The following is a 17724-nucleotide window of genomic DNA, read 5'->3' as shown; positions in this document are numbered from 1 at the left end:
AGGCATGCATGAGTTTCTTTAAATCTCACGTACACAAGACCTTTGATTGTTATTGCTATTTTTGGAAAAAGCAGATTTAGTCATTACTGTGGCAGTGCTGTGTTGATGCAGCAGCTGGAGTTCAGTCTGAGTCCAACAAAGAGATTACCAAAGTAGACTTGTGATGTGAAGTGTGAAATGAGTGCGATGATCAAAGGGTTTACTCCCACCTACAGATACAAATACATTTTTTATCAGATAAAGTCCCTGGGATACAACCTTTGTAGAAGTGTGTTTTTTCATAAAGGTGTTCTGTATAAAGCACATCTAACTCGGGGTGCTTTGCATTAAAAAATGAAAGCACCCATGAGAGTATTCAAACTTTCAACAGCTGGTGCATGCAGCTTAAAAACATCCCAATTTGGACAGCTGGCCTCTGTAATAATGGATGGGTAATACATTTCAATTGTAATACTTTGTTTTCAAACAATCACAAATGTTAAACATACCTTTTAGGTTGTATAATAGTTCATCAATCGCTAAGTCAAATAACATCTTATTAAAAATAATTGAAATGCTGAGTTAGGCTTATAATGTGCCAGCTGCTTATTTAAACGTTTAACATAAATTACAGGTACAGTATCCGTAATTTAACACTTTGAATTGTAGATGAAACTGTATAAGAAGTTGTAAAGTGGTACAAACTACCTACCTACCTACTTACCTTGTTGTATAGGCTAAATAATGATTTGTTTTTACCATTTAAAAGAAAAACTCATAGCATACAGTTTACTTTTACCTGCACACGTTACTGCTGCTATGCAAAGCAGCTGGTGGCAGGTGTCACTTATAATAGCTGTTAATCCACCATTAAACTAATATCTACGCATCCTCTCAGCTGCTCTAACATTGGACAGTTTGGGACAGGTTTGGACAAATCAGAGGTCTCGTGGATGCCGCGCGCGGTGGGCGTGGTCGCTGGTTCAGGCACTCTGCAGGCACGTGCTGTCAGCAACACCTGATGAGCGTCGTTCATTACCTTTTCAGACTACCGTGACTTTTTTTTAAATATAACCAACGGACACAATTTACTCCTCCGTTTTTACTAATTTTCTAATTAAGGAAAAGCTCGTGAGAGAAGACGTTATCTGGAGACCGAGGACGTTATGCAAACTGGCAAAGACGATGGAGAGGTGACGGCTGTGTCAGTAAATCGATTTACTTCAGGTAGGATGCTTTTCAATGTTTTAACTTCTTGCTAGCGTGGTTTCACAAGGGTAAACTGTAATGGTTTTGTTGTGAGAACTGTATTTATTTCCATTTCAGTTCAGTCCCATAATTATTTAATTGTGTAAACTAGGGTACTAGATGTCTACTTTTCAATGCAAAATGGCATGCAAGTTAGCTAGCTTGCTACAGAGTTGGTAACACTTCATTTTGTGTGTGTGTGTGTGTGTGTGTGTGTGTGTGTGTGTGTGTGTGTGTGTGTGTGTGTGTGTGTGTGTGTTGTGTGGTGTGTGTGTGTGTGTGTGTGTGTGTGTGTGTGTGTGTGTGTGTGTGTGTGTGTGTGTGTGTGTGTGTGGTGTGTGTGTGTGTGTGTGTGTGTGTGTGTGTGTGTGTGTGTGTGTGTGTGTGTGTGTGTGTGGTGTGTGTGTGTGTGTGTGTGTGTGTGTGTGTGTGTGTGTGTGTGTGTGTGTGTGTGTGTGTGTGTGTGTGTGTGTGTGTGTGTGTGTGTGTGTGTGTGTGTGTGTGTGTGTGTGTGTGTGTGTGTGTGTGTGTGTGTGCGGTGCTGGAAGAAGTATTCAGATTCTTTAGTACAACTACTAGTACCAACATGTAGAAATACTCTGTTACAAGTAAAAGTCCTGCATTGGAAATGTTACTTAGTGTACCTAAAAAGTAAGTAGTTCATATAATCAGCAAAATGTACTTAAAATAATAATGTAAAAGTACCCAATGCAAAAAAAGACACACCCAAAAAACTTGATGCTTATAATTAAACAAAAAAAATATATATTATTGTTTATTAGTTTTATTTGGCTAGTGATTATGCAGCTGACCGGGTCTTGTTGTCCAACACTTTTGGCTGGATTAATTTATATAAAAAAATGTAAAACTCTTGTATTCATCATGCAAACATCTGGATTGTTAAATTAACGAAAGATGGATAGATGTAGTCAAATAATGTAGTCCCTTTTTTAAACTATAGTGGAGTAGAAGTGGCAGGAAAAATACCAAGGTAAAGTACTAGTACCTCATTATTGTATACTCAAATACACTATTAGAGTAAATGTATTCTGTGTGTGTGTGTGTGTGTGTGTCAGGGAGTAGGAGAGATGAAGACAGATGGAGAGAGAGAGAGATTCTTCTTAATTAAATGGGACACACAAACGGCACCAGAGGAGGGCCACTTTACTAAAGAGGAATATTAGGCGGAGTGGAAACAAAGCTGTAGAAACAGCTTCCAATATGTAGTTTGACTTGATGAGCCGTCTTTTTGGCTAATTTGTTCTAACTGTTACATGAATTAAGTACAACTTAAAGTGCAGTAGGAAACCAACAAACTACAATATGCACTTTTACACCCCAGATGCTTTTACCCCCCAGATGCTTTTACCCCCCAGATGCTTTTACCCCCCAGATGCTTTTACACCCCAGATGCTTTTACACCCCAGATGCTTTTACCCCCCAGATGCTTTTACCCCCCAGATGCTTTGATTCTTCGACACACGATGTTGCAGATTTGGTGTATTTCACAGTCCTTTCACTTATTTCTCATTGCATTGACATCTTTGAAGCTTTTCACCCAAGACATGTTCTGATGTGTCTGTAGATGTGAGGAATATAGCAGAATCCATTGTATACGGATAGAGGAAATGTTGAGCCACAAGTAGAGTAAACTGTCACTGCTGCCAAAACACTTGTAAACAAGCAGCTTTAAATCGAACAAACAGTGAAATGTGGCATCTTGAAAACGTCAAGCTTTCCAATGTTTACAGCTTCTCATTCACATTTTAGAGAGTCTTGAGGTAAATGAAACGGTAAAATAACCTGCTAATTAACAGATATGGCCCACAACCTAATACAAGGTTAGTTCAAGAGATAAGGACTTTCCTGAAATCTGGGAAGAAATCCAATTACAGAACAATAACAGACCGAATATGCAGTCAGCTAAGTAGGACACCCTTCTCTATTTACATCAATACATGTGTAAACTACAACACACTAATGGTATATTGTTTGACTTATTTAGCCTATACTGCAGCTCCAAATGTTCCTTAAAGCTAAGGTTTGACTAATTCAGTAATATCCTAATTAATCATTTAGAGAGTAAACTAATAAAAAGAGAATTAGTGGCTTTATTATTAGCTGATGAATCATATACAGGCTCAACAGAAAGCTATCTTGATCGTTATCCTTTTCAGTTATTTATCAAGCAAAAACGCTAAATATTCAATGGTTCTTAACATCCAAAGACCTGCTTCTATTCATCAATTTCATATCACGTTAAATTATTAAATATTTGTGGGTTGTTTTTCTGCCCTAGGATGCAGTATCTTTGGGTTGTGAGGGGTTTATCAGACAAAACAAGACATCTCAAGTGTAAGGGGCTTTTCAAAATGAAGCACGATGCCATTTAATATAAAAAGAGTCACAGGTTTTTCTTCATACTGTAGGCACGCAGTAGACTTATTTTACTACTAAGTTTCTACATCCAAATGAAATCACGGTGCTTGTAATTGGAACACTTCACAGAAAGACACACTATTAGCCTTTTGACCGTGCTTTGCCTTATCTTGTATTTTGAATTGGTCGTTGCAGAGCGGACTCTTTAAAGCCTTGAATCCTTGCAAAGTTCACAGCCTTGATTTGAAAAAACCTCTGTATTCCTGTGACCTTGAAAATCCCCAAACAACTTTTTTTATCTTCAAATCATCCTGTGTAACTCTGTCTTTACCAGGATTACGGCTTTTGTTCCCTATCCATTGGGCTAGCACTTTCACCCTGAGCTGAGCTCCTCCTGGACTTCAGAGTGCATACATGTTGTTTAGCTCCACTGGGATTCGAGCTTCTATCTCTGACGCTGTCAATGCCTTGCTCTACATGTTGATCTTCTCAGGAGAATACACCATGACCTTGTTAGTTTCATACACACATATGAAAAAATACTGTAGGGGTCAAACCATTCGGTAATAATGTTTGATTACATTTCCAAACCGAATTCACCGTTGCTGATTAATTGTATGGGAAACATTATATTAAAGGTCACCTATTATTCAAAATCCACTTCTTCATGTCTCTTCTACATCAACGTGTGTCCCCTCTGTGGAAAGAGATCCTGAAAGTTTCTGAAAATGAGCTGATGAGATTTTTGTATATATCTGAGACCTATAATATATTGATGAAAAACAGTATAATAAGCAGGGGTGCACATAACTTTGTTTCCCTGGTTCTCAAAGGAGCACCTGGAGATGTTGCTTGGTGCTCATCCTTAAAATGAAATAAACCGTAACTTTTGAGGGGGTCTTGACTTTATTTGCCAGACACACGGCACTGAACACACATGCAGAGGTGAACACAGAACACACATGCAGAGGTGAACACAAGACAACATTAGCATGAGCAGTAATCCTACAAGCTGTCATCACTCCTCCTGACTGTTCTCCTCACTGTATTCCTCTCTGTCAGACATGGTAGCTGATGATGTAGGCCTACTACTTTCTCTCTGGTTGAGTCTGCGATTAGCTGCTTGCATCCACAAGTCAACAGCTGGTTTTGGGTCGAAAGTCTCTGTTGTCTTCTTAGACAAGTGGATGTAATCAAATAAGTATGTGAACATAACCAATAACCTACCATAGCCAATAACAAATGAATGTAATTTATTTTATTTGTGTTGTTCATTCATATCTTATTTTACCTTAACATTTATTTATTTATGCATTATTTGTTATCTCTCCAGTTTTAAAGGATATTTTTTAGTTACTGTCCTATAGTATACATTGGAATGATTTAAAACCTGTTTATCCCAATAATTATAAAGGAGAGCCTTGGAAATATGTGTTTACATAAATTGTGACCAAACCGTTTGAACTTAGACTAAGAGTCCTTTACCTCACTGAGCTGTAGTTATCAGTCTGACTGGAGAGGACTCTCCCTCCACATTATTGTAGAAACATCTTCTTCTTATATCCGTTAGAGCAGCTAGCACGGCACCAGATTCTAATAACAACAGCGCTGTACCGGTGCACCCTCCCTCTCTCCCTCGCATTTTGGCTGTGAGCTGCGGGCGCCAGATAAGCCAACATCCCCCATTTTCATCACTTACAGCGCCCATCGTACAGGGCAAATGAAACGTGTAACCGGGGTGAAAAGGGTGTTACATTTACTTAATTATGAATATTGTTACATCAAGGCCGAAAATTAGGATGAGCCCCAACAGTCAAAATGTTTTTTTCCCTCCCAGAGCTGTCAGCGCAGCGACTCCCCAGATCTGGCGCCCTAGGCGAACATCTAGCCAGTGCTACGGGCCGACCCTGAGTTCATATCATGGTTCATACATGTATGCAACTCGCAAATATCTTTCTCTCTCTCTCTCTTCTCTCTCTCTCATCTCTCCTCTCTCCTCTCTCCTCTATTTTCTCTTTTCTCTTCTCTCTCTCCCTCTCTCAATGTTGGTACGCAAATGCGCTTTGTTTCAAATGACCCGGTGCTCTTTTTTTGGCGGAGGTGCGCATGCGCACCTGCGCACCAGTTATGTGCAGCCCTGATAATAACAATTAATACAGTGTGTAACCCAAACCCTAACCCTACTTTCCATTTTTCTACTCCTCTACATTTACACCCAACTTGACATGTGAGCAGATACTATCACTTCCAGATATATGACATTAATGACATCACAATGTCACGCCTAGACTACTGCAACTCCCTCCTGGCTGGTCTACCTGCATGTGCCATCCGACCTCTGCAGCTCATCCAGAATGCAGCGGCTCGTCTGGTCTTCAACCTTCCTAAATTCTCCCACACTACTCCGCTCCTCCGCTCCCTTCACTGGCTTCCGGTAACTGCTAGAATCCACTTCAAGACACTGGTACTTGCTTACCATGCTGCGAATGGATCTGGCCCTTCGTACATCCAGGACATGGTTAAACCGTACACCCCAGCGCGTGCACTACGCTCTGCATCAGCCAAACGACTCGTTGCGCCCTCGCTGCGAGGGGGACCCAAGTTCCCATCGGCGAAAACACGTGGGTTTGCTGTCCTGGCTCCAAGATGGTGGAATGAGCTCCCCATTGACATCAGGACAGCAGATAGCTTGCACATCTTCCGGCGCAAACTGAAAACTCATCTCTTTCGACTCCACTTCGAGCGTTAGAACGATTAACGAAGCACTTTTATACTAATAAAGGACTGGATTACCTAAAGCCAGTTGAGTAGCACTTGAAATGTTTGGCTCTATGAAACCTGATGTACTTATATGATTCTGTTTTCTTCAAGGTTGTGTCTTCCTGGTCGAATGTACTTATTGTAAGTCGCTTTGGATAAAAGCGTCAGCTAAATGCAATGTAATGTAATGTAACAATGTAACACTTGCGCTTCTATTGGCTAGCACTCCAACACATTGTACATGATAGGTTAAAGGGCAGGAAATCTATAAGCGGTTGACCAATCACTACAGAGCTGGCCAGCTAACCAATCAGAGCAGACTGGGCTCTGGTTCTAGAGCTTTTTGAACATTAAAGCATGGAGACATGTCACAGTAGAGCAGAGATGGAGTACTCGAGTCCTGGACTCGGACTCGAGTGCCGATTTTCGGGACTCGCGACTCGACTCGACTCGCGCACTGATTGACTCGGACTCGGACTTGGACTCGTGAATTCCCGCGCACGAGGAATTCCCGCGCACGAGGACTTCTCGCGTACGATGACTTCTCGCGTACGATGACTTGGACTCGGACTCTTGAATTTTCCCCCCCACGATGACTCTGACTCGACTTGTACATTGACTCTCCGACTCGGACTCGAGCAAGTTTTCTCTGGAGTCTGATGTCCTCTATCCTGGCGTGTGCACCTGCGAGGCGAGTTCACGTACTGGGCCCGCTATTCCAGTCTAGAGATGTCTAGAGACACCCCGCATCGTGCTGTATGCTTTCACACATTCTGCTTCCACATTGGAAAAGAGCAGCGCAAAATGTTCGTTATGTGGAAAAAAGATTGAAGAGAAGGCTCCGTAACACATCACTCTAAGGATCGAGTTCAGACATATAGGCTGTCTTGAACTCTATCATCAGAGTAACGTGATCTAATCAATAAATAAAGATTCAGCCGATAACACGAAAGCACATGGCTACTTAGCATGCAGAATGTTGTCATTTTGCATGCTAAGTAGCCATTCTGGGGCTTACATTTTATTGATAGAATTTAAACATTCACTATTATAATAATAATAATAACTCATTTTAAATATAGTTTAAAGGACATATTAAAGGTCATTTACAATAATAATATTAGTAATGAGCTTTATATTTGTATAGCACCTATTTAAAGAATTGTAGCCTAACTGTCTTCACAGCAGTTCAATAGACACATTAGTATAACATGACATGATAAAAGCAATGTAGAGGAGCTATAGCTACATTTCAACACATGTTCATTATTACCTTATGGGTTAAACACTGTATCATATCACACCCTTCGCACATCCTACTGTACATGAAAAGATCATATTTTAAACTAAATGTGTGACTTTCTCTAGATCAGTACACCTAAAGAAAACTATTTAATTACTGTTAAATTAGTTGGATACACTTTACAGCGTAATTAAGATAGGAGTTTATCTTTCCATGTGCAACAATTACTGATTGTATCGGCATATTATTTGATACAATATTTGTAAGATCCAATTTAAATCAGGCAGGGTTTTTTTTTTTTAGATCATTTTGACTAAAAGGACACATTTGGCCGGGCCCTGTGTTTTGAATTAGCAATATAGTTAAAATGTCACTGAACAATCACTGAATAACAAAGAGCCTTTTCATTTTTCTAAATGTTTTCTAAGCTGAAGTAGTCAAGTTTCACAAGAATAGCCCTGAAAATAAATGTTAATTTGGGTGTTAGTCAGTACCTAACCCACATTTTTTTAATATATATATATCCAGTATTGTGAAACTCTCCTTTATAAATATAAAGCAACACACATTTTGTTTGTGTGATTTTGTTTGTACTTTTGTGGTGTTTTGCAGCTCACCTCACCTTCACTGCCTCCTGTCTGTCTTAAGTAACAGTTTCAGTGGTGTGTTCATGGACGCGTGGGAATTTGGTTCAAAGTGTTAATTGTTTAAGTGTCATTCATTATTGGCTGTCTGGCAGGACTGCAGTAGATTCAAGTAGCGACTGGTGAAGACATTAATCAATCGGCTCAGACAGACTTAGTTTCCAGCTCCTGTAGCCACTTTTAGAAACCCTCCATGTTCAACAGAAGAATCATCGTGTCTTTGTTGACACAATATAGGCTTAATAAGAAATGTAAGTTGTTGGGAAAATACTGAATGTTCCTTCTATATCAGAGTAGCACGTGATAAGAGAGGCCCTACGTAGCTGTGTACGTAGCCGGATGTATGACTACATGATGACGCTCATGAGACACTAGAGGTTTCTCAATACTCAAATTTCCCCTCCTCGACTCCCCTCCTCGACTCCTATCCTCGATACTTAGTCCCGCCCACAAGAGATGCGAGTGGAGGACTGAGGAGGGGAACCGAGGAGAGAGGAGGGGAAGCAGCAGGCGGTTAGAGAAATGAGAACTCCTCTCCTCGGAGCGGTCATTTTAAAGAGACGTCCTTTAATTATGACAGGAGGCACAGCAGCCCTCTGTCTGATGGACAGATGTGTTCATGACCACTTATATTTACTTTGATTCATTCACAGTGCGGTATAATGAGACAATAACAGGCTACAGATGCGGACACACACACACATATATTTATATAAATATATACAATTTCAGAATCAAACAAGTATGAGAGCACTCTCATAATAACGTAACACAATCAGAGACTGGATATATCCCCCCCCCCCTCTCTGGTCGCTGAAATGGGGAATTGAAATTACGGGCCAAAAGTTGTATTTACAAGTATTAAAAGTAAACATAGGACACCAAACCAACTGAGACCCGTCTGTCCGCCGTACGCACTGTACAACACACACACCTACACACTGTACAACACGCACCTACACACTGTACAACACGCACCTACACACTGTACCACACACACACCTACACACTGTACAACACGCACCTACACACTGTACCACACACACACCTACACACTGTACCACACACACACCTACACACTGTACAACACACACACCTACACACTGTACAACACGCACCTACACACTGTACCACACACACACCTACACACTGTACCACACACACACCTACACACTGTACCACACACACACCTACACACTGTACCACGCACACACCTACACACTGTACCACACACACACCTACACACTGTACAACACACGCACCTACAGCTCCTAAAGCATATCAGGCTACAGCCGTTGTGTATTTTATTATGTGAAGCACTAAATGGTCTTAGAAAAATATTGACTCTTTGTTTGTAGATATCTACTAAACTACAGCAAATAAAGAGAGTAGGCCTGTTATACTGAGTGATATATATTATACATACACACTGCTCTGCTTTCCGCACGGACCTCACAGCTGTTCTCTCTGGAAACATCGCAACGCGATGAAAGCAGTTTCTAAAATAATATCCAGGGGATGCATGCAGAGCTGTCATTGGCTGAGATAAGTCCGGCCGTGCGTCACGCCTCCACCGTTCCCGGAAATGCATCCGCGGAGGAGCCGTGGAGGACCCATCAGTGTATCCTCGGTTATAGCTCCTCCAGAGAGCCTCCTCAACGCTCGATCCTTGGTCCTCGATGTGCATTTAGAGAAATGAGATGTCCTTCAAAATGGCGCGCTGAAATTCATTTCCGGGTCACTACCGGAGGACCGAGGAGTCGAGGAGGGGAAATTTGAGTATTGAGAAACCTCTAAAGTGTTGAAGTTATGATAGCTATGTTCCTAAGATTGGCAAGATGACACAGCCCCGCCTAGACAGATAGGCAATTAGACTGTCATGTTTATTGCTTACGCAAGCCTTAGCTAATCTTAACTAATGTTAGAATTGCTTTGAACCAGTATTTTTCCATCTTGTTGACTGTAACACCCTCTCTTGTATATAAGCATCTGAAGGACACTGTTCTGGGTACTATTTGTCCCACGCAGCCCTGTGTGTGATGACTACTTCCATTCTTGCAAGGATAATAAATACATGTATCCTGATATTGAAGACCAAGCCGGTGACGAGTGATATTTTTCAACGCATATAAAGACGCACATGATAAGGACAGCAGAATCTTATTTGAAATGCTGCAAGTCTGGAAAAGCGTGCAACAAACAGATAGGTAACTTATGTTATATCTTTCAAAGTCTCATTAACTAATTTATTAACAAAATCTTTTAAACGTAGAATATCATAACCTTAAGCCATGTTCAGCTGTAGATCAGTTATCTTAGCATAAGTCAGTAATGGAAGTGTTATTGGTTCAGCTCAATGTTAACAGGAGCTTGTTGTTCAATCTTTAGGGAATAGGAGGGACATTAAACATTGGTTCTATATTTAGGGATGCTCCGATCGCCAATTTTGGGGCCGATTGCCGGAATCAGTATCGGCCGATACCGATCGCCGATCCGATCGAGTGGGCGGGGCCTAAATGGAAGATTTAAACATCACTTTAAATCTTCCATTTAAAGTGATGTTTAAAACTTAGTTAATGGGGCTCATTCACCGGAGCTTCCACAAACAACAATCAACTTAATTATTACATTCAAATGATATACATTATTCAAGTTTACATTCACTTTGGATAATAACATGGGAGAAATGAGCGGAAGCGCTCTCTTTTCCTCTCTCTCCTCTCTCCCTCTCTCTCTCTCCGGACAGACTGTCAGTATCTCATGCAGCTCACTGATCCAGTAATGACTGACCCGACAGTAGTGTTGTCACGATACCAACATTTTGGTTTCGATACCGATACCAAGTCAAGAATTGTGATTCCGATTATTTTTCGATACTTTTCTTAAAAAAAGGGAAACAGTCTTAAATGTAATTATTGTGCTTTATTTCACACCAGAACCATAACCATAACACAAACTTTTAAACAATGAGAACAATACACAAAATAAATGACAATAGTTCATATTAAATTAAATTAAGCATCATCTCAAACAACTTTTTTGTTTTATAAAATATAATTGTTTTAATATTTTATTAACATGTAATAGTACAGTAATATAAATAATTATTGACAAAATGTATATTGCAGATGTTAGCCACATTGGTAAGTTAGCTAAAAAGATATCCATATTAGACAGTTATCATTGCCATTAATTGCCTCGTCAAACTACGAAAACGTTCGTTTGTCACAAAATAAATTACACTGGTTTGACTTAGATTTGAGGGCATGGGCTTGAGCATGATGTAATTATGTTATCTATCACAGGGGTTCCCAACCCCCGGTCCGCGGTGTTACTGCCGGGCCGTGAGATAGCTGTGACTTTATCGTAATATTTGCTGAATTATAAATATATAAAAATATTTTATCATAATATTTTTTCAAAAAGTGTTTAATGTTCGCACCTATACCAGTCATATTATTTCATCCAGTAGCCTAGTTAATCTTTCACCAGATAACCGTTGAAAATGGCTTTTATGATGTTCCGAGGTATTCGGCGGCTCAGCATGGTCTCAGCCTCTTGTGCGCACGAGAAAGTTACCGGTGCGCCAAGTAGGAAGAGGAGCGCACAGGAGACAACCGTTTAATCGCAGACTGTTATGTTTATGTGGGGAAATGGCAGTGCATACATTATTTGAGATATATTTCAAACTCGGACTTCATTTTAAGGACATGTCGGCCAGGGGTGTAGAGCTATATGTTTATTGTATTAGCTTTTCTTTTTAATGACTGATTTTAAAATGCCATTTTCTTAATGTCTTTCATTTTTTTGTAAAGCACTTTGAATTGCCTTGTGTTGAAAAGTGCTATATAAATAAACTTGCCTTGCTTTTGTTTAAGCACCGGATTGGCAAAACAGAAGAGTAAACCAGTCTGCCTTGATCTATGAATTCATGTCCGGGACTCTCACTGGGTATCTGCTGCCCGCAGCTGTTTTATAGAAGGAAAACCTCATTCACTTCATGAAATGGCTGCAGGCAGCATCGGGAGGCAGCGGGACGTGTAACTCCGCTTCTGAGAAGTGCAGCACCAGCGCGCCGAGAGCTGTGCCTTTTTACGCACCGCCTTCGCTGTGTTTACCTTCATCAGAACAGCGAGTGACTGCAGGCTGCTAGGTGTTAACCACACACACTTCTACACACATCGAACTGCCCGATTACTCCCCCTTTTATTAGTTTTATGAAGGAGATGTCCAGTCACCAAGGTGTGTGTGTGTGTGTGTGTGTGTGTGTGTGTGTGTGTGTGTGTGTGTGTGTGTGTGTGTGTGTGTGTGTGTGTGTGTGTGTGTGTGTGTGTGTGTGTGTGTGTGTGTGTGTGTGTGTGTGTGTGTGTGTGTGTGTGTGTGTGTGTGTGTGTCATTTGTTTTCAAATGACCATGAACAGTAATTTACACACATCTGGCTCCAACTCCATAGGTAGCCTATATGCGGGGGTTCCCAAAATAAATTAGTTAAATCTTAATCTCTCGATGAAGTGCTAAATGTTGGACGTGCACCGGAACGAACGTCACTATATCTTCTGAAAACAAATACCAGTGTCACACACACACACACACACACACACACACACACACACACACACACACACACACACACACACACACACACACACACACACACACACACACACACACACCTCCTTCATAATGCGCCTTCACCTCGTTTTCCCATCACTGGATTATCCGTAAATCATACAAACAAAACCAAAACGTTGATTTATCTGTTTTCCCCTTTTGGTTTAAAAACTGAATAACGTCGGTTTTTTGGTTTTCCGTTTTTCCGAAAAACCAAAAAACGACACCGGTTCTTTTTTAAATGTTGTTAATATGTTTTGGATGCATATTGTTCTATCATTTGTTCAGGCTGTTACATACAATTAGCCTCTGTTGCTGGTGAGTAAATATTAAAATCAGTTAAAATTGACAACCGGTCCGCGATTATTTTTTAATGTATCTGCCGGTCCTTGGCACAATAAAGGTTGGGAACCCCCGATCTATCACATTCGCTAACCTGTCTGTCTTTAAATTATTTAAACAGCTCTGGATGCCGGTCGGCGGGTGCTTAGCCAAGTTTGATGTGTTGGCTCCCTTGGTTTGCAGGGATCTAAAACATTTCTCACAGACAGGCCTCGTGGTGTCCGTAGGCTTGCCCTCACTGTCAGGGATATAGCTCAAATACTTCCAAATTTCGCTTCTGGCGTCTTTTTTGTCAACAAGCCGAGGCGCAGCGGCAGTTGCACTCCCACTTGCAGCCATGCTTCTCGTTTTCTCACATGCTCTGGCAGCTAGCGAGTGGCCGAATGCACGAGAGAGGGGAGGGACTTAGAACGTGCTTGAGAGGGGCGGGACTGCAGGCACGGCTGCAGTGCAGGGAGTGGAAGCAGAGCGCCGAACACACACGGCTCTTATTAAAACGGCGCTTTCTCACCGGAGTACTTTTCCCCGTCATTCTTAAATACTAGGGGTGTAACGGTTCACAAACATTTCGGTTCGGTACGTACCTCGGTTTTTTGGTCACGGTTCGGTTCGGTACGTTTTCGGTACAGCAGAATTTTTTTTCACAAAACAAAACATATATATATATTTTTATTATTATTATTAAACTGTGAATAATGTATTCACTCAAATAAATACAAAATATAATAAAATAAACATTAAGGTGCAGCATTTCGATGAACTGAAATAATCTGTATTTGAACTTTACTGTACTAGTACTCACAAAACATAAACTATTAGTTTTGGGTTTTTAATTATTATTAAACTGTGAATATTCACTCAAATAAATACAAAATATAATAAAATGAACATTAAGGTGCAGCATTTCGATGAACTGAAATAATCTGTATTTGAACTGTAGCCTACTGTACTAGCACCTAAGCAGCCAGCTTGACATTATGACTTGCTTGTCATTGTATTTTCATGTTTTTTTAAATAAAAATGAACTTGTCCACATTGCTTGCCGAAAGGGCAGATCTGCTGGCACTAACAATGTCTCCTGCTGTGGAGAACACCCTCTCGCTAGGGACAGAGGTAGCAGATACAGCCAGGTAGCGCTTTGCTAACATGGCAACATAAGGATATTTGGTGTTTGTAATAGCTTTGGCTCGGTCTGATCTTTCTGCGAGTGGTGGAGGCTTAAATGCTAGTGGGAGTTGGGTTTGCACTTCAGTCTTTTTTCTTTTGGTACCGGTGATATTCACGTTCGGGTGATGCCTTTTCAAGAGTGTGCAAGTTTAATGTATTGCCAGCCGCGTAACCAATTTTTGTTGAACAATGCCGACAAACAGCTTTGGTTCGGTCCACCTGTCTTTGTCCGTCATCCTTGTACGTAACTGCGAAACCAAAATGTTCCCAAACCGGAGACTTCAATGATGCTGGAGGATTTTCGAGCTCAACTTTATCTGCGTTCGCCATTTATTTTTGACAGTACCTCAAATTACTGACTACATTTGAACGCATCCCTCCGACCAGCTCTCATAGTATGCCTCTCATCCAATGAAATGACTTGCTCGCTCTATGACGCGTTGAACCCAATGTGAGCAAATTACTCTGAATGCTGCGACGCAGCACCTGAGATTACTTCCAAAAAGTTATTCACGTTCTCAATTTTTTACGTTTAACGTTATATTCGTTCGGTACACTTCGGTACACACCTGTACCGAACCGAAGGGCCCGTACCGAATAATTTCGGTACGTGTACCGTTACACCCCTATTAAATACTAATGAAACGGAGGAATCGTACCGTTTTTAACGGCAGGGTACGGCGCAGGCAGGAAGTGGAACGTTCATCCAACAACTGCGAGGCTGCACACACGACGCTCCGCTTCCGCAACATTTTGAAACGCGCCTGGTGGGTTATGACGCAGGAGGAGGTCGCAGCGCAGCGCGGCGCAGCGCAGACGCTTCCGGTGGGATCAGGGGGTTACCCCCAAAACACACCAGGAGCGTCTGCGTCGCGTTACGGCCGCGCCGCGGCGGTCGTAAGGATCGCGGCCACTCTAGTCAACACGCGCCGCGTTACGGCTCAGACGCGTTCCAGAAGCGGCTCGGCGCAGCGCTTCTCTAAAATTAGGATGAATCCTATTTTTGCCGCGGCGCAGCCGTAAGGTAAACTCCTCCCCCCATCCCCCCGTAGTCTTTCAAGTAGGAGAATACATGCCAGCGTTCTCCTCCGGTTTACAGGCACTGTAAATGATATATATATATAGAATAATTATGATGATGAATGCATATTTTTTACCACTAAAATACAGCAACACATCTTTGATTCATGTCGTTTATAACTGGAATATTACAATTATTATTAACTGTGTCTGTAGTCTACAACACAACAAAATAGGAAATAACAACAATAAACACGATTTAAACAGACACAAACATAAACCATTTAACTACGTATAGCCTACTTACTTGTAGAAGTACAAATGTCCAGGAAATATTCCAAAATCAACAACAAGTGCGAGGCTGCACACACGACGCTCCGCTTCCGCGACGGTGTGTGTTGTCGCAGGAGGAGGTCGCAGCGTGGCGCAGCCGCAACGTAACGCGGCGCAGACGCTCCTGGTGTGTTTTTGGGGTTAGACCTAACACTGCGCCGCGCTGCGACCTCCTCCTGCGTCATAACCCACCAGGCGCATTTCAAAACGTTGCGGAAGCAGAGCGTCGTGTGTGCAGCCTCGCAGTTGTTGGATGAACGTTCCACTTCCTGCCTGCGCCGTGCTGCGCCGCGTCAAAAATAGGATTCATCCTATATTTTAGAAATTCCTTGCGGCGAGGAGCTTCTGGGACGCTTCGAGCCGCGGGTCTGGTGGAATAGCACCCATTGACTAGAGTGGCCGCGATCGCTAAAAACGCCGCAGCCGCAGCGCAACGCAGCACAGATGCTCCTGGTGGGATTAGGGGGTAACTCTTGTGTGTTTCGCTCCGCTCGCCGGTCCGTCACAGCCTTTATATATACAGTCTATGGTCACAGCGGGCGGAGCTGCAGGATTTCTGCTTCACACACACGTTGCATACCGCTTTTTTACTGTCTTTTTCGGACACCTTAAAATACTGCCAGACCGGTGAAGCCATTTTGGCGAGCTTGTTTTGCTGCGCACAGAGAAAAGTGTCATGTATTTTACGTCATGCGATCGGCTCTCGCGATCGGCATGTTTAGAGAGCACCGATCGATCGGTAGAGAGTGAGTGTCGGCCGATCTCGATCGGTCACCGATCGATCGGTAGAGAGTGAGTGTCGGCCGATCTCGATCGGTCACCGATCGATCGGAGCATCCCTATGATGTATTGCTTTATTCAAACTGTGATAATAGATAGCCCAAACTGTCTCGTTGATGGTGTTGGCATGTCAATTCTGGACAAAGCAACGTGTATTGTAATGTCGATTGATATTGGCTGTTGACCAAGGAAGCATTGATTTGCAGGTGAGAAGCCTAATGTAGTTTAAAACAGGGCAACGTCTTGGTATATTCTTCTTCAAGTAGGATCTTGATATTGAAAGATAATCACTATGAAGCCTTTTGAAATTATAAGAGCTAGTTAGTCAAGTTAATCAATTGTCAGAAAATGTATCTAATATTGGTAATCAATCTCCGTCCAAACCTTTGCTTGTTCCAGCCTGTGAAATGTGAAGATTTGCTGCTTTTTCCCATTATGTATAATTGTAAACTGTTCAAATCAGCATTAAGAAGTGACAAAACAAGACATTTAAAAACTACAACCTACTCTCTGAGAAGTGGGGATGGGCATTTTTCACATTTTCTGAATTCACAAAATGATTAACGGAGAATAAATATAATGCACTTCAAACACCTCAGCCCTTTAGCAAAATGAAACCCACTGCACTCAGTCTGTAGCAAAAATGTTGTTTATTTCAGAAACTATATTAATATTATTAGACGTTACCACACGCACGCACACGCACACGCACACACACACACACACACACAATTGGTTCAGGAAAGTGGCACAGTGATACATTATTCAGGTCAGTATCCCTGCTTGTGTGTGAATGAGATCATGCATATTGTTTGATTGTGTTTGTGTGCGGTTTCATGACGGACACGTTTTGTTATTCTCCTTGGCAAAGCAACACTTGGCCAGCTTCTGAAAAGGGACAATGCAGGGCAGGAGCCAGTCAGGAGGAGAGGAAATCCCACCCTGTGTTTGTCCACTAGCTGTGTCTTTGCTGTCTTCCTGCTCCCGGCACAATGCAACAAGGTGCCCTTTTTAATGCTCTCTGTCGCTGCTCCGAATCTTAAAGCTTATACCGCAGACAGAGTTCAAAAGCATGCTCTCTTCAAGAAACGGCTTCTTTTAAAAAAACCAGGCAGCTTAATCTATTTTCATAAAAGTGACATGCACCCTTTGCATATGTATTAATAGCACAAAGCAGGAGTCTGTAGTCTTGGCTGATGAAATGAAACACTTCTGCAC

At 41.8% G+C, this 17724-nt stretch overlaps 1 protein-coding gene across 2 annotated transcripts in view; it reads left to right on the top strand.

Annotated features, from left to right (window-relative positions):
* The first annotated feature begins 976 nt into the window (after positions 1-976).
* The window catches only part of slc4a11 (solute carrier family 4 member 11), a 158926-nt gene continuing 142178 nt past the window's right edge, over positions 977-17724 (top strand). Inside the window, exon 1 of one of the 2 annotated variants that reach the window (XM_034235388.1) lies at positions 977-1206. In XM_034235388.1, the coding sequence (XP_034091279.1) occupies positions 1146-1206 (61 nt within the window). In that variant the 5' untranslated portion in view covers positions 977-1145. The remainder of the gene's footprint in view (positions 1207-17724) is intronic. The other variant, XM_034235384.1, reaches the window with a different exon arrangement.

Source organism: Gymnodraco acuticeps, unplaced genomic scaffold (assembly GCF_902827175.1).
Source record: "Gymnodraco acuticeps unplaced genomic scaffold, fGymAcu1.1, whole genome shotgun sequence".
NCBI classification, from domain to species: domain Eukaryota; kingdom Metazoa; phylum Chordata; class Actinopteri; order Perciformes; family Bathydraconidae; genus Gymnodraco; species Gymnodraco acuticeps.
Note: the sequence above shows the minus strand (reverse complement) of the source record. Positions and strands in the feature narration are given on the sequence as shown.